This window comes from Perca fluviatilis, chromosome 4 (genome assembly GCF_010015445.1).
Source record: "Perca fluviatilis chromosome 4, GENO_Pfluv_1.0, whole genome shotgun sequence".
In the NCBI taxonomy this organism is placed as follows: domain Eukaryota; kingdom Metazoa; phylum Chordata; class Actinopteri; order Perciformes; family Percidae; genus Perca; species Perca fluviatilis.
The window spans coordinates 20058423-20075003 of NC_053115.1; the positions used below are offsets into that span (position 1 = coordinate 20058423).

Genomic DNA, 16581 nt, shown 5'->3' on the forward strand with positions numbered 1-16581 from the left:
CACACACACTGCAAATAATATTATGGAGAGACAAGGAGAAAAGATTTGCAGCGTAGGCAAAATAAAGCATCTTCCTCTGACAGGGCTGGAGATTTAGCAGACCTCTAATCCTATTTTGACACATAATGCTATATTGTCTTCCTTTAAGCAAGTGAAAGGCCTGCTTTTCTCCCCTCAAAAAGCCACTAGTAGCATGAATGCATCTGCTTTTTGTTCTCCTTGAATTCATCAAGCAACAATTAGCTACACAAGTAACGGCCCCAAATGTATCACAGTGAATGTCAGAGAGATTCAGAGACTCTGACCATTTCTGTTTGTTCTGTGCGGACACTAAAGGGGCTGTTTCTCCGCAGTGGGCCTTTACAGCTCCATCCTGGTTATTCACTGCACTGGAATCAACAAGCACATACACTGTGGTATACTGTAAGATATTTTAAAATGTGTCCAGGGAAGATGTTAAACTCTGCACGTGTAACATGCACCATGTAGCACTGTGCCTTCAAAGCCTTCTTTATTGATTTCAGTCAGCGGGCTTTACTCTGAGACTGAGCAGTTAAAACCTGAAGAAGCTCAAAAACAAACACCTTTTGTTTCAAGAAAGAGATGTCAAGGAACGGATAAATCTGCTGAGGGTTTCAAAATAAAAGATGACATATTACCTAATTAACAAAATCATATTAAGAAATAATTTGAGGATTGTTTTGAAATTCATATCATTATAAGATTTGCTGTTAAATTTCAGTTAAAAATATGTTACAATTGTGGAGGTTTTGCGATGGCTCAGCTCCACAAAAACTTTTTCTACATGTTGGGTAAAATATCAGCAGTTATTATTGTTTAAAAAAAAGGTAAAAACTAGGTAAAAATACTGACACTAGGTTACAATTTTACTGCAAAGCTATTCAAGTAATTCCTTCTCACACCAACCTGGGGATATCTGCATGCACGGCTGCACTCTGCAGATATATGTATTTTCATTTATATAAACACCGCTAACCAGTGCCAGGCTATCAAGCCGGGGAGCTGAGGAATCCTTGTAACCTGTCCCAGTGTCAGAAAACCAATAAAAAAGGCAGAAAAATAAATAGTGTGCATTTATGTGCCCTTCTGTTCTCCTGTCAGCCCAGGGGAGTCTGAGCCTGGGAGTAATGGTGCTAACCAGCTCTCACACTGCCTAACGTTCAGCTTGCTACTGGTTTTATGTGCCTCTAATGTCCATAGTTATTTTGTTGTGTGTTTCATTTTTGTTTTTGTTTGGGGTAAATACACAGTAAATGCTAGATCTGGCACACAAATAGGGAAATGTGAGTAACACAAGGGTTCCAAACTAATTAAAAAGTGGTTCGCTAACAGACCATGTATAAGCTTTCATGGTCCTGATGTGTAACCCTGATGACCTCTCTTTCCCAGGACTGGCACATGGGATGTTTGAATGGGATGTAGCCAGGTTTAAAATTTGACAGTACACCCACAAGGACACAGAAATGGATAGATAATAACTAGGATGCACAATTCATTTTTGATTATCATGCATCATACTTTAGCAATGCGTGAAAAACCACAGCCCGCTCATTTGAATGGGGCCACACGGTGGGGGCAAACAACACAGGGTCAAATTAATTGAAGACCTGTGGAATATGTTTTCCGATTTCCCAAAAAAGTATATCAAAAAATCTTTTTTTTTGTAGTGCCAGTCCCCAAAACGATACCCATCCCTAATCATAATTTGAAATCACCGGGGTCAATAATGACTAATTTTAATCTGTTATAACTAAAATGTGTTTAGTTTCAATCTTTCTTGGAATATCAAGTGCTACCAGAATTATACATATTCATATGCAGACATATGCAGGCATTATTTTCAGAAAAAAACAAAACAAATAGCTATATAAGAGGAAATTAAAAGGACAATTCTGGCGCAAAATTAACCTAACATAGGTGTACCGAGTTGAACGTTCTCTGGGACATGTTTTCATGCTAATTGAATGCATCTCTAGCTTTAAACAAGCTACCGCAAAACCGGTGGTTACCTGCTAACGCTAGCTTTCATGGCACTTGGTAAATCACTATTTTATACCACTAACAAGGCTCAAAATAGCAAAAATAACGGTAGCATAACGAAGGTCCCTACAAGCAAACCGAAGCATTGAGAACTTTGTAAGTGTACAGACAGTTTATTAAAAAGATAGATTATAAAGACAGTAGCGTTCGTGTTTACATTCAGACGCCATCTTGGAAAACAGTCATGGGCAGTCAAACCACGAACGCTGTGTTTGAGCCATAGACAGTATATAATGGACCAATAGACCCCGTTGCTCTGGACGGAGACCAGTGAAGGCTATTTGAAGCACTTTTCCGGTGATGGCCAGCTTTACTGTGCAGCCTCCAACTGAGAGAGACAGCGTAAATTGGACGTGAGCAACGTGTCTGAAAGTTGTAAGTCTTCTAGTGAATCTCAATCATTCCCAATCTTGCAGAGACGGAGAGCGTAGGTATATGTAAGGAGATAACATGGGCACAGGATAATTATTGCTAACTAAAATGTTAACATTAGTAATTAAACCTAAACAGCTCGTGTACGTCGAAACTGCCTGCAAGCTTATCCTGTACTATACGGTAATTCCTCTACTACGTGACACAATCGTTCCCCTTTTTTAACAAAAACGCCTGCTACGGAGCCATAACGTGAGGGTAATGGAGCCTTTTATACATTGTCGTGTTTCTTTAGAACTAAACAATGGACAAATAGAGTCTTTAAACGCTTCAGATGTAAAGTTATTCGCTGTCAAGTGACGTCAAAATGAATGCTAGTCGGTGGAATGCTAACGGGAGGTGATGGCTAGGTAGCATCAAAATGGCGCCATAGGAGGTTCGAGTTCTGAAGCGAAGCTTACCCCCTTGGTTTGAGCTATGTTACTGGTTACTGGTTACACAAACGCTACGGTCTTTATAATCTATCTTTTTAATAAACTGTCTGTACACTTACAAAGTTCTCAATGCTTCAATTTGCATGTAGGGACCCCCGTTATGCTACCGTTTATGCTATTTTGAGCCTTGTTAGTGGTATAAAACAGTGTTTTGTGCCCCGAAAGCTAGCGTTAGCAGGTAACCACCGGTTTTGCGGTAGCTTGTTTAAAGCTAGAGACGCATTCGATTAGCATGAAAACATGTCCCAGAGAACATTCAACTCGGTACACCTATGTTATTAACCCCTAGGTTCATTTTGCGCCGGAATTGTCCTTTAACAGCTCAGCTTAGTATTGGAGTTGAAAAAAGTCAGAACATGGAAAATGTTTCCATTCCTAAAAGGCTTCACCGTCTTTTTTGGAAAAACTTTAGCTTTTACACCAGCTGACAAGACAGGGTTTACTGCTGTCGTAGATGTGCTTAAATAGCAGTTATTAGTTATTCATTAAGGTTAACAAAGACCTCAATAAGAGTAAACTTAGGTGTGTATTGATGCATGCTACACAATGACTGAGAGATACTTAGGACGAGCCGACAGGAGAGAAAACCGGAGCCGGAGAGTAAACCATCTATCCTGCAGAAATAGCCTGTGATGTTTCACACAGCCAGATAACGAGCTGCTGTTGTTTAGGTCCAGGCCAGAAGATGGAGAGGAAGGGAAGGGGAGGGGAAGGAGAGGGAGGGAGGAGAGAGCTGAGAGAGGAGCTCTCTCTCTCTCTCGCTCTCTCTCTCCTTTAAAGGTAACTTTTCATTGTGGGAGGAGGAACCTTCAACTCTTCCTGTAAACTATCTACAGGCTGAAGGAGCTATTAAATCAAGAAACAAATGGCACTGATCAGCCTTCGCATCATCGTCCACTGATGGATCAGCACACAGTGAAGCTTTAGCTTTAGTAAGTGAGGAGGGGGGTTGTGGAGTGAGAGCAGGGGTGATGTCTAGTATAGCGCTGGGCATTTGAGACAGATTATTGGAAATGTCTGTAGTCAGCGATAGTGAGTAAATCCACCAGTGCACTTTATAGGAGATATCTGTTTGTTGGGGTCAGCTGTCTTGGCTGTGAGCAACCTTCTTTTTCTAGGAATCAGGAGGGAGGTTTGCAGAAGTTCGAGAGACATTTGGAATTGTGTTCAGCCTGCATACAATATCTCCCTCAAGTCATAAAAACATACCTGTACATATCAAATTAAACCACAGGCTTCAGCGATGTTAACATAAAAAAAAGACTTACACATACACACATACACACACACACACACACACACACAGTCATGAGCATGCACATGCACACTGGAAGCACAAGAGGCAAGAAGGTCTGTGTTGAACTGAGATAAACCTGCTGCCAACATGAGGTCAGCGGGCCGACTGATGTAGTGTTGACCACACAGAGCAAAGAGACACACAGAGTGAAGGGCAAACCTAAAGGAAATAGATCAAAATAATACTTTGTGAAGTAAAAGATTCAAGCTCATATGAAAACTGGAGGAATCCCACACCCATTAATTGGCACTCTGTCTATCCGCCCTGTTTCTACGTGTGGGTATATTGATCGGGATGTACGACGGCCTCAGGTTTCAAGTGATCAAGAGAAGCAAACAGCAGGAGGAGAGGGCGTGGAGGCGCCGCAGACAGATCCTTAGAGTGCAGACTTGCAAAGTGCCAAGCTGAACCAAAGGGTTCAGGAGCAGTCATGTGTGCACCGGGCTAAATTATTCATGCTGATTAGACTCTTCTTATTAAAATGAATTTGAGAGAGTTCAACATATGTTGCATGGCATCGCCATTTAAGAGGCTTGCTAAATTAAAGCTGTGACTCTGTGTGCATGTGTGTGCTTATTGCAAGTTCGCAAGTGTGGTGGTAAAAAGTAACTAAGTACATTATACTAAGTACTGTACAAAAGTTCATTGGATATTTCCATTTTCTGATACTTTATACCATTACTCAACTACATTTCAGGGAAATATTGTATTCTAAAATACGATGTATTGTTTAACATTAACCAGAGGTTCCAAACCTTTTGGGTTTCTGACTCCTAAAAAGCAGCATTTAATTGGGACTCCTTGTCATGTTTCAGATGTCAAAGAGTTTTTAGTAGTTCCACCAAAATGAGATTCCCCTTTTAATTGTCTGAGAGAGTTTCATTTAAATAACTCTTCATGGCCCAGAGTGGTCAAATTATCCAATATTTTACAAAAGAGTAAAGACTAGAGAAAAGTCCAAAAACTGAATACATAATTTGTGCAGTAGAACTTTTTATATTCTTACCTACCCCATTACTTATCACATAACACTTTAGATCTTGTGACCCACTGGTGGGGGCCTGAACCATAGGTTGGGAACCACTGGACTAAACTACCCAACTGCATAGTAATTAGTTAAAACTAGCTTCACTTTAGCTACAACAATAAAATGCTACTTACATAGTAATCTAATAATGTCACTTGACAGTTATTTAACAGTCACTGAGGCTATTCTGCTCCAGAATGAGTAGTTTTACTTTGGATACTTTAAGTACATTTAGCTGATAAAACTTCTGTACTTTTATTTAAGTAAGACATTCAACATCTGCTACTTTTACCATCTGGATACTTGTTCCACCACAGGTATATGAGCATCTCTATGTAGTTATCTTACAGCTACAGTACAGTGAACGTACTGTATGTCCACCTGGTGTCTAAATATGTCCATAATAATATTATCTGCCTGTATCTCTGATGAACCATCAAATCGCAGTAATGACAGTATGTGGGTGTAGCCTCACTGCTCATGTGTGCCTATTAAAACTGTTATGAATAAGCCCGAGGATATGGAAACAATGCCAGTGTCCACCGCCGCCTCTCATCGCCACATACTGTAACACATCAAACACAGCAGCACACAGGATAATGAGGAGGATAAGGACTATAAACAGCATCCGTCTGCACACATTTAAATTTACCAATTCTTGTCCCTCCCTTCTATCATTTCATCCATCTTAAGTAGTTGGACTATAAATATACACACAAAACCGCCTGAACATCCATCTCAATTGTCAAGCCATTCTTCATCCTTTCTCTCTCTAACCCCCCCCTCCGCTCTAAAAGCCGCCCACTCTCCTTGTCTATCCGCACTCCACACTCTTCCATTTGAAACTTCCAACTGCCCTGATACATCACTCACCCTCTATCTTCCTTTCACTCCCCCGCTGAAGAATAACATCTTGACCAAACCTGGTCAGAATATATTAGAATGTGATTTTAAACATTTAAATAACATCAAAACGTTGTACATCCCTGTGTAGTTTCTGAAGTTGACCAATTTTAAACATATTCTGCTATTTTTGTGCTGCCCTGTCTCTGCCTTTCTGTCTCTTTCACCCGCTACCTCGCTTGTCAGAAAAAATAAAATCTCAACCGAGAGGAACTGAACACACCACATTATAGTCAACTTACTTACTTGTCTCTTTCCATGTAAGACAAACTCAAAAATAATTTGCACACACTTTACATTTTTTTTTGTCTGTGAGAATAAACTGCGCATGAAGTGGAAGGGGGCGCAGAGGGAGGCAATCTTGTTACCAGCCGGCATAGCCCTGGGAAGATTTCTATCAGACACACGTATAGAGAGAGGCATCCATTTAGAAAATGGCTTTTCTAGGCATGCTGGGCCATTTAGCACACCCTGTGACGACTCCTGTTTGGGGCCATGATAAATGTTCTTTCACACCCGCTCTGTGCACACTGTCAGGCCAGTACACACATGCACACACAACCATATGGGCACCCTACACAAGACATAACTGGGATGGACGGAATATTTTTAGTAAGGCTGAAACGATTCCTCAAGTAACTTGATTACTAAAAAAAAATCATTGATGCAAAGAATTTGCGTGGAAGCTTCGTTTAATCCATGTAACTATATACAGCGCACTGTGTTTTGCATGTGAAGAAGACGTGGGTCTGATCTTGGACCGCCCCGACTCCACGCCAGATCAGGTTACACAAGTTATACCCAGCGCCCACCCATGGTCTTGAACAGGCTGAACTCAAGTTGCTACAGCCACTAACTGAAGTTCCGTTTCCGCAAAATATTACAGCTACAGTAACTTGGAATATTGCGGTATTAGGCACTGAATTTGATGAATTTACTGTTTCTCAAACCACAAATGAGACAAGAATTAGCTAGCTGGCACACCCTGCGGCCCTTCTGCCGCACTCTCCGCCGCTAGGACACTACTCGCCAGGAGGAGGGCAAACGGCTGCTCCGGAGATGGACCTTCAGCTAGAAAATGTTTTCTTTAAAACACAGAATGGAATGTGGCACTTTATTACACTAAATAGGTTTAGCTTTGACAGATATTATCATATGCAATAAGAGACCTGTCTTATTTTCTCTTTTGTATATTTATTATTCCATTATTTTGAATAAAGCAAACGTATTTCTTATCTGATTAATCAATGGAATAATCACAAGTTGCACCCCTAAATATGAAAATCACTAACAAAGTCTGCATGTACTATGAGTTGTATCATATATCCAGTAAAAATGTTGTGACTTTCTGGTGAAACAATGCCTCTCCAAGTTTAGTTATTTAGTGAGAAACCCTTAAAAATGATTTGTCACCCAGCTTAAATCAAGATTACTTTTCATAGTTGGTGAAATTGAGATTTTGAAGATACCACTTTTTTTTTTTTTTTTTTTTTAAATCAGACAGCAACAATATGCTTTTACCTTGAAAACATGTGTAACATTATTTTAGAAGTCTACTGCCATTTAAAAAATACAAATTTCTCAGTGGGAATACTGAGAACATATTTGCAAAACTGTGAAAGGAAAATATTTTGATGGGTAAACTTTACACCAGCACAATCGCTGTCAACTCACTTCCTCCTCTCTGGAATCCATCAATGACGCCACCATACAAACAGCCATCACACTAACCACTGTTACTGCTAGCATTAAAGCCGCCAAAGGCACTGTACCGGCTGGATGAATCACACTCACCCATACAGCAATAATGAAGCATTTATCTCAGGGTGCATTACAAACCCTGGAAGCACAGCGAACATGCGCACATGGCAAAAATATGATGAAACTGCTTCAATCACACTCTGCTCAACCATCTGCTCTACCACAAGACAGACACGTGTTACATACAGCCTCATACGAAGACGCAGACACAAACAACCCAGACCATATTCGGCTAAATGTGTCATTTAGTGTTATAATTTTAAAATCCTATGCTTCTTAAAACAAGTGAAAGATGTCAATTTGTTGAAATCATTTCACTTTTTTTCTCCAGTGTATCTTCACTTTAAAACACTGATTTAGGAAGGTCAATCCAGAAGTATCAGCAGTGAGATTTAACTCAAGGAAATTCTTGAAAAACACAAAACTGATTCACACAGGGGGAAAAATACATTTATCTCAGAGTGAAATGATCTCAGAGAATACAGTTTAATACTAAACCTGAATCTCTTTAAAGGGTCAAAATTTTTTGCAGTGCTCATACAAAATCATTGCCTCACAGACACACATACACACACATGGGAGTTTATGTTGTACAACCTCGCCCAGGGAAACCTTACTGATTAATAATGCAGAAAAAGTGCAGCGTCACATGCAAGCGTGACGTCAACTTACCGATCTCATCTGCTGAGTTCCGGTGACGTGCTGCAGAACCTTTTCCAGCTCCTTCTCGATGCGTCCCGCCCAGTGAATCATTCTGGAAAATAAAATTAGACATTTTCAATCTGCATCACTCGGCGTTAACACCTGAATATGTCATCATCGCTCATTTCTCTTGTCATTGGATGTGAGTTAGAGTCTTTGTAAGACTGTGTCTCTCCCCATCTTTGTGTATCTCTCTTTCTGTTGTCAAACTGCCATACTCTCCCCCTTTTATGGATCCCTATCTGGACACATTCCTGTCCTACCTCTCCTAATGTCTGGGTTAGGCATGAGCAGCTTCCCTCCCCTTCACATCTTGCATATATCTGGTGGGCCCTTGCAGGACTGGCAGTGAACGTGCCTGTCTTGGCTCGGCTGGGATCAGCGGCTCTGCAATAAAACTGCTCAGGTCTGACAGAAATGCACCCTAAGCAGGAGCTGATCTCCGTTAGACGGAGCCAAGTTTGGAATTAAGAGATCAAACGGCTTGAGCATCATTGTATATCTCCCAGCAAGCAACAAATGACTTGATGGATCAAGATTTTCACTAGATAATTTTAAAGCAGCAGCAGCAGGGTCTAACCTGCCAACCTGGATACAAGCTGATCAATCCACGTGCATGGTCAACAAGAAATTCTCACTTAAAATAAAAAATAATTTGAAAGCTTATCTTTCAGCAATCAGATGAATACATTCCGTCATGTGTTTGCGAGCCAACTACTGATTCAATGCCAACCTTTTCCTTTTAGCAGCCTGCAGATAGCTAATCACTAGCATCAACAACACAACATAATCGTTTGTCTTTCAATATGATGACTGATACAAATGTCATCTTTAAATGTCAGATTTGCTGAGAAGACAAGAGGGTAGACAGATTTATTAAATTGCAAAAATCTGCCAAGTAGCGACGGCGCCTCACACTAATCACAAAGGCAGAGCGGGCCTCATCAGCAGAGCAAACACGGCAGGCGAGCATGCGCACTGCCTGTGTTTAGGTGACGAGATTAAGAGCAAGCAAGAGGGCTTCCAAAAGGACGGTGCAGAGCGAGACCGCTGGGGAGAGGCCGCTGACTATGAAAAGGTCACCTCGATATGAAATGAAAACAAGCTTACAGTGAGAGCAGAGCCGAGCAGGATGCAGTGATACTAACAGTGAGGGACAATACCTCTGCCCCAAGCCAGGCAGACTTCTTACGCAACTTCAGTAGTCTACACACACACACACACACACTTATATACATATACACACACACATATACATACATATACACACACATATACATACATACATACATATCCATATACACATACACACATATATACATACACACACACATATATATATATATATATATACACATATATATATATACACATATACATACATATATATATATATATATATATATATATATATATATATATATATATATATATATATATACATATATATACATATATGTATGTGTGTGTGTGTGTGTGTGTGTGTGTGTGTGTGTGTGTGTGTGTGTGTGTGTGTGTGTGTGTGTGTATGAAAATATATGTCTTATATAAAAATACACATATACCGTGGGGCTGGTTAATCTTGGTTTAGTCAGGCAGCACAATACTGACCCAATTAATTACCAGAAAATGTTATTTTATATCAATTTTTATTTGATACTGATTATACTAAATATACTGGGTATTACTGATTTCATGCAATATATAATCTAAACTAAGGATGGATGATATTGTCTATAATGTGGACTTGATGGCCGAGCAGGTAAAAGGTAAACCCTGTTTAATTCACTCAGCCAGAACTAAGGCTGGGCAATAATTCAATGAAATGATAGTCACACAATTCTCATATGGATAGAACTCTTTCACAGATGTGTCAATTAGTGATAACAAGTTGACAGTTTTTTTAATTAACATAATACATGTATTTGTCTTAATGGGATGAATATGAGTTCAACATTTCGCCATGTGATATTAAATGCTTGAATGAATAATATCAAAAGATATTGTTAAAGATAATAAAAAGTGATAGTTAATATTAATTTTGCTCGTGTTACCCACCCCAGTCAAATTCGATTAAGAAAATGAACTGAGTTTGGATGGACGACCTGTGTGTCAGCCACACACCGTCACTACATTCATTCTGCTGCAATGGATCCAAGTGCATTGCTGAAATATCTTGAAAGGCAAAAGGTAGACTATTGAGTCCAGCAACATCATCCCTTAAACTGATCAACGCGATATCAAAATACTCTGTTTTGTATCACGATATAAGTATTACATACAAACATACCAGCTGTATAAGCACACCTGCACACATTAACCTTGTCACTCCTCCTTACTGGTGTTTCCATTTTCGAAATCTCTTTCATTACATTGAATACATCAAGTCTATCTATATCAATAGCATACTTAAAAATGCAGACTGATATCAATGATCCAGTGACAGGCAGCAACAAGTCGACCGTGGAGCCTTAACACAACTGACCTGCATCAGGTGAGATCACATAAAGCAAACCCAGCAACATTTAACGGCACTTTGTACAATGTTGTATGATGACTTAAGATTTGTAAGGGTTGATAACCTGGGAAAACCCTGACGAACTTCCGGCAAATTTGAGATTTGCTCTACAAATCAGTCTGGCCAAGAGCCCATTCAATGCCCATTTCCAATTTTTCCAAATCGAGGCACCAATCACAACCGTTGAGGCGGGCTTTACACGATGATGATAACGCAGCGACAGCAAGCAGCTTTTTGTTTACATTCAACATGACGGCCATCGAAGCATCAACCTGTTGATGCCGCTGTCGCTGCTACGTCACCCGGATTGTTGGTCTGATTGGTTGAAGGACTATCCAATGCACCCAGAGGCATTTGAGCGGCATCCGTTGGTGACGCCCCTTTGGAAAATGAGCTGTGAATGAACCTTGCCCAGACCCACTCTCTGGTGTCAACCAGGCTAAACGGTTGAAGGAATCTGAGGTACTCAAGAGGGTTGTATATTGTTTCAACCCTTTTGAAACTAGTAGGATCCCCAAACTGAAGAGCACCAGAGGGACACTTTCTACACTCCCGAGCAGCACTCCATGCACGCTGTACTTTGACTGAGTTTATGTTGGACTTATTGTAAATCAAAAGGAGAAAAATAATTCACAGTCCCAAATATGCAGAACTTTCCATTCAGTAACAACTACAGAGATTTCAGGAGATGCTTCTTTGGTAAACTACTGTATATGCCCTACTGAGGCCTGATGTTTAATGAATGCTTGAAAACCTGTGTTTTGAAAGCTGTGATCTCTCTTCAAAAACAGAGAAGTTGTCAATGTGCAGTACATGAAAGCCAACTGATGCTCTCTGGCTCTTTGTAGTCTAATGTAGTATAACAACTTTGCTTGTTGGCACCTGTGTTGCTGATGTATTTCCTGTGTGTTAAGATTTATGTTAGGCAAACATTATGGGAAAATGTGATGAAATGAGTTTGGATGCCAGCCACACACCAGGTTCGTTTTGCTGCAATGGATCTTGTCATTCCAAGTGCAACGCTGAAATATCTTTGAGGGCAAAAGGTGGTCTATTTTCGCATGCGTGGAAATAACTAAATTGGGAGGAAATTGCTCTAAGTTTCATATAGACTCACTAAAGTTATGATATTTTACTTTCCTGAAGAAGATTGTACATGTAGATAGCAGTTATCGAGGTTAAACAGGTTTCCTTCACATAGTGGAATTTAGAAATGTGGAAATAATTTCCCCCATGCAAACATCTTCTTCCTCCACACACACATACACACACACACACACACACACACACACACACACACACACACAATACTATAAACATAATCACTGCAGTCCAATAACTACATAAAAATCTGGATTTTATTTGGTAAGGTGTAGAAAATGTACACTTTCTTGGCACTGATATTAAAATGAACCAAATACATTCTGCCCTTTCTTATGGACACAACTATTCAGCTAGACCTCCAACACACACATGCTCCAACGTGTGTGTGTGTGTGTGTGTGTGTGTGTGTGTGTGTGTGTGTGTGTGTGTGTGTGTGTGTGTGTGTGTGTGTGTGTGTGTGTGTGTGTCAAGCCTATAAACCCGATGGACAGCCACAGCCGCGCCCCATACACTTCAATTAGGTAACCGTCAAATTCTGGCAAATAGCACAGTGATGTGGGTGACACAAAACCCAGTTTTTAAAACCCAAGAGATGCCTGAATATAAAATAAGGTACCAGACCTAGACTATTTATTGTATCTAATGAGATTAATAATGGTCTTATAACAATGGTAACTGTATCAGTATAGTTACAACAAACCAACAAACTTCTGAAAACCATGAGGTGTATTTGAAGGAGATATTGCTGCACGATTACAAACAATGCATTTTAATAATTTACTACAGGTGTAGATTATAAAATAGATATTCAAATTCAATAAATATACTTTTTTAAATCCATGTGAATTTGTTCACAAAACCAGTCAAGTGATCAAATCAATGATGCAGCTAATTGTCCTTTAAAGTCATTCAACAGTAGCCTAATATAAGATAAGTGGTTTTCCTTTGAAAGTCACCTTGGCAATCAGGAATAACAAAGAGATCACCCAGCAGATGCATCACCATTTAGACTCTACATTTCTGTGAACCTGACTGACTAATCATCCCTACATGGTCCACACCATGTCCAGATCAGATTGTCACGTCATCACGGGTAGACTTGAGTGAGGAACTGTTGCAGTCTGGCTCCACCAGGTTTAATAAACTACTGGACTGCAAGATCTGAAAATGTCATTTCAAAGGAAGCAGCATACGCTGTTTGACTAGTTCGACGACGCAAACAAGTGGCGAACTGCTGCGTGTTCCGAGGTTATGTTTCAATCTGCATCGGGTGCCATTCAATGTTTAATTCTTATATTGTTCGCATTTGAGAGGAAATTGCAAAACTATCTCCCAACAGGTGTATGCTGAAAAAGTCCAACTATATAGTTCACGCGCGCGCACGCACACACACACACACGCTCTGCTACTTTCTGTGTCAGCTCGATAAAGCACCACTGTGATGCGTCTACATTTCAACTAGCCTACATATTTCTACAAGAAAAACGTCTAGTTTCTTATCACTGCAAAAATGACCAGATATCAATCTGGAAGCCATATTGCTCCATTTGTCCCCGAAAAGAGTCCAATCAAGTAGTTTTGCAGTTGAGCTGAGATGCGGGGACTTCACCTGACATTAAATCATTTTTTAAGTCTCTGAATCAAAAGTATCCTGTTAAAAACCCCAGTGTATCCTGCTGTGGGACAGAGATGGTTATTTTCACTGTGCGTGTGCAGTAGCCTATCCAGTGGATGACTTTTTAGACTAGCCTCGTTGTAGCTCAGCCTATATCCACCATGCGTAAACTGGGCTATTCTCCCCCTATGCAGCGACAGCAAAACACATCGACTATTATTATCATTTAATTTGTGTCCCTAAATAGCCAAGCGAGCAAGGTCTATATTCTTGCTCGCTTGGCTTATTTGCCAGTAGCACCTGTGCATGCTCCCTGCCGCCTGTTTCCATGTTGACTGTGACAAATTGAATAAGGCTTTGGGTAATAAATGCCACTGCCCACAACAACGAAAACAACAACATAAGCTTTACGGGAGCGTGATTCATAACGCGGCATCAGAGACGGAAACTGCGTCTTCTGTGTTTGAACATCAGGGACATCAGCTCCTCTCGCATCAAGGTAAGCGACGCTGCAAGTGCAGGCTTGGCGGGGCCACCTGTCCTAGTTCCGCGCTCTGCACCCCGGTTTATCCCCCAAACGGTGCAGGGTACTTACGTGTAGTGCTGTGGGAAGAGGTGAGTCCCGTCTGTCGGCGTGGAGACGCATATGATAAGTACAGTTTGGATTGTGAAGAGGCAGAAAATACCGTACGACTGCGCGCAGATCGCCATTTTCCATTAAATATTCAAGAAACTGGGATAAATAAGAGAAGGACCGGAAGGGCAGTCTCTCACAGCTGAGCTAAGAATAACCAAGCTCCAGAGAAAGTGTGTGTTGGGAGGTGATGGTTGGAGGAGGCTTCTGGACACTTCAGCCGGCAGTGAAATCTCAATCAGAGACGCACAGACGATTGGCAGCTGAAGACACGGGAGATCAGGAAGATGCTCTGCCACCGCTGCTGCTGATGTGCTTGCGCACTGGCTGTCCTCCCTGCCTATCCGCCGCCGCACATTTGCTCCTTTTCTCTCCCACTCTCTCCAATGTAACAACCATACAGAGTAAAGCTGGCCACGACCGGAATAGTGTGCCTCTATCCGGCTTTTCAAAATAAAGCCATTTATCGTTTTAGGGCAATGTAGGCTAGAGTAGCGGAGAATGCAGGCAGACATTTGTAAGAAATCGTAATATAACTATTTTATTCTCAGTAAAATGCCTTTATGAGATCACAGTGCTATAGGCCTACTACGTGGCAATAGCCTTAAGTGACCAGATGTAGTGAACTAGTTTTAACATAACACCAGGGTAACTTGGAAAATGTCTGCCATTGTAAAATGTCAATTTAGGGCGCATATTTGGCATAAAATCCAAGCATCGGCTCAAGGACTTTTTTTAACGTTACGTTTTGTTTTGAAGGTCCAATTGCCCGACTTCCTGTATTTGTTCAGCCCAGCTGTGGCACTTGACTGTAGGCACAAGCGGTCCTTCCTCACTTCAAACAGCCTATTCCTGTGCGCCAGTAAGACGGGAACGCGCATCAGGCCACCTCCTCTTCCTCTGTATGTCCACTCTCCGTGCTTCGTGTTCTCCTCAAGGCTCAAACTCGGGATTATGAGCAAGAATCAAGGATTTACTTTGATAATTAGAGGCATGACTGTAGAGGGGAGGATTGTATTTACTCTGAATGTAAACCTTCAGCAATCACCTTGGGGCTCCTCTTACTTATTTGTGCATCTGTTCCATTGGATGAACATTTAAATGAATGAAAGGAGAATTTTTGATACACATAGCTATTGTTTCACGCTGTCACCAGTATTTAGACGAGGTGGGGTTAGGCTTAAAGTGTTTCAAATGTAACATTGCAGGAGGACGAACATGTCTCCTTGTTTCTCGTAACTGGGAGCCTCTGAATAATCATAAGCTTGTTAATAAGGTATATTTTAATTTAGAAAGTTTTTCTCTGGACATAAGTCAGATATTGTTCATTTTAAGGTAAAGAAGGAGGAGAGATGAACTGAAACCTCTGGGTAAATCTAACTCAGCAGGAAGTTAACCCCCGGAGACGTGAATATCTCACTCTATCAACTGTGTGTGTGTGTGTGTGTGTGTGTGTGTGTGTGTGTGTGTGTGTGTGTGTGTGTGTGTGTGTGTGTGTGTGTGTGTGTGTGTGTGTGTGTGTGTGTGTGTGTACACAAGTGTGTCATTGTGTGTCTACCTTGTGTGCACTTGTACCTGTCTTATTACCTTTCCCTGCACTGCCGTTCGTTCTCTGATCCTCCTTTTTCAACAGAAGGGCACAGTCGCACCTAAACAAAACACATTTTCAGGTTCATCAATGCAATAGAGAACGTACAATAAAGACGTATAGCTTTTTACATGATGTGTTCCATGTGTGTTTCTGTCCCTACAGTCATTTGTAAAGAATAGGGGTGAAGGTGCTCAATGATTTAGTTTTTTTTTGTTTTTTTCAGTTGTCTAAGCCCAGGTTCAGTACACTCCTCGGGGAGTATTATATCTCTCGGCTCGTTGCTGGACACAGTTAGAGACAGACAGTCTTGTGGCTGCATTGTCCTTGGCTCAGTCAGTCAGCAGGGGATACGCAGGTGCTCTGCTACAGAAAGCCACACAGCAGTCGGCAGGGTTGCTGCACAGCATTTCTGTCTCTTCACTGACAGGGAAGACGGGTCTGTTTTGGTAGAAAGGACACACTGCGGGGCACAGACCTCAGCAGGAGGAAAAATCCACCTGAT

At 41.0% G+C, this 16581-nt stretch overlaps 1 protein-coding gene across 2 annotated transcripts in view; it reads right to left on the reverse strand.

Annotated features, from left to right (window-relative positions):
* Positions 1 to 14869, reverse strand: part of cacna2d2a (calcium channel, voltage-dependent, alpha 2/delta subunit 2a) — a 146577-nt gene extending 131708 nt beyond the window's left edge. For both annotated transcript variants that reach the window (XM_039797271.1, XM_039797270.1), the window contains exons 1-2: positions 14450 to 14869; positions 8588 to 8669 (exon numbers count right to left, since the gene is read on the reverse strand). In XM_039797271.1, the coding sequence (XP_039653205.1) occupies positions 8588 to 8669; positions 14450 to 14565 (198 nt within the window). In that variant the 5' untranslated portion in view covers positions 14566 to 14869. The remainder of the gene's footprint in view (positions 1 to 8587; positions 8670 to 14449) is intronic.
* Positions 14870 to 16581: the final 1712 nt, after the last annotated feature.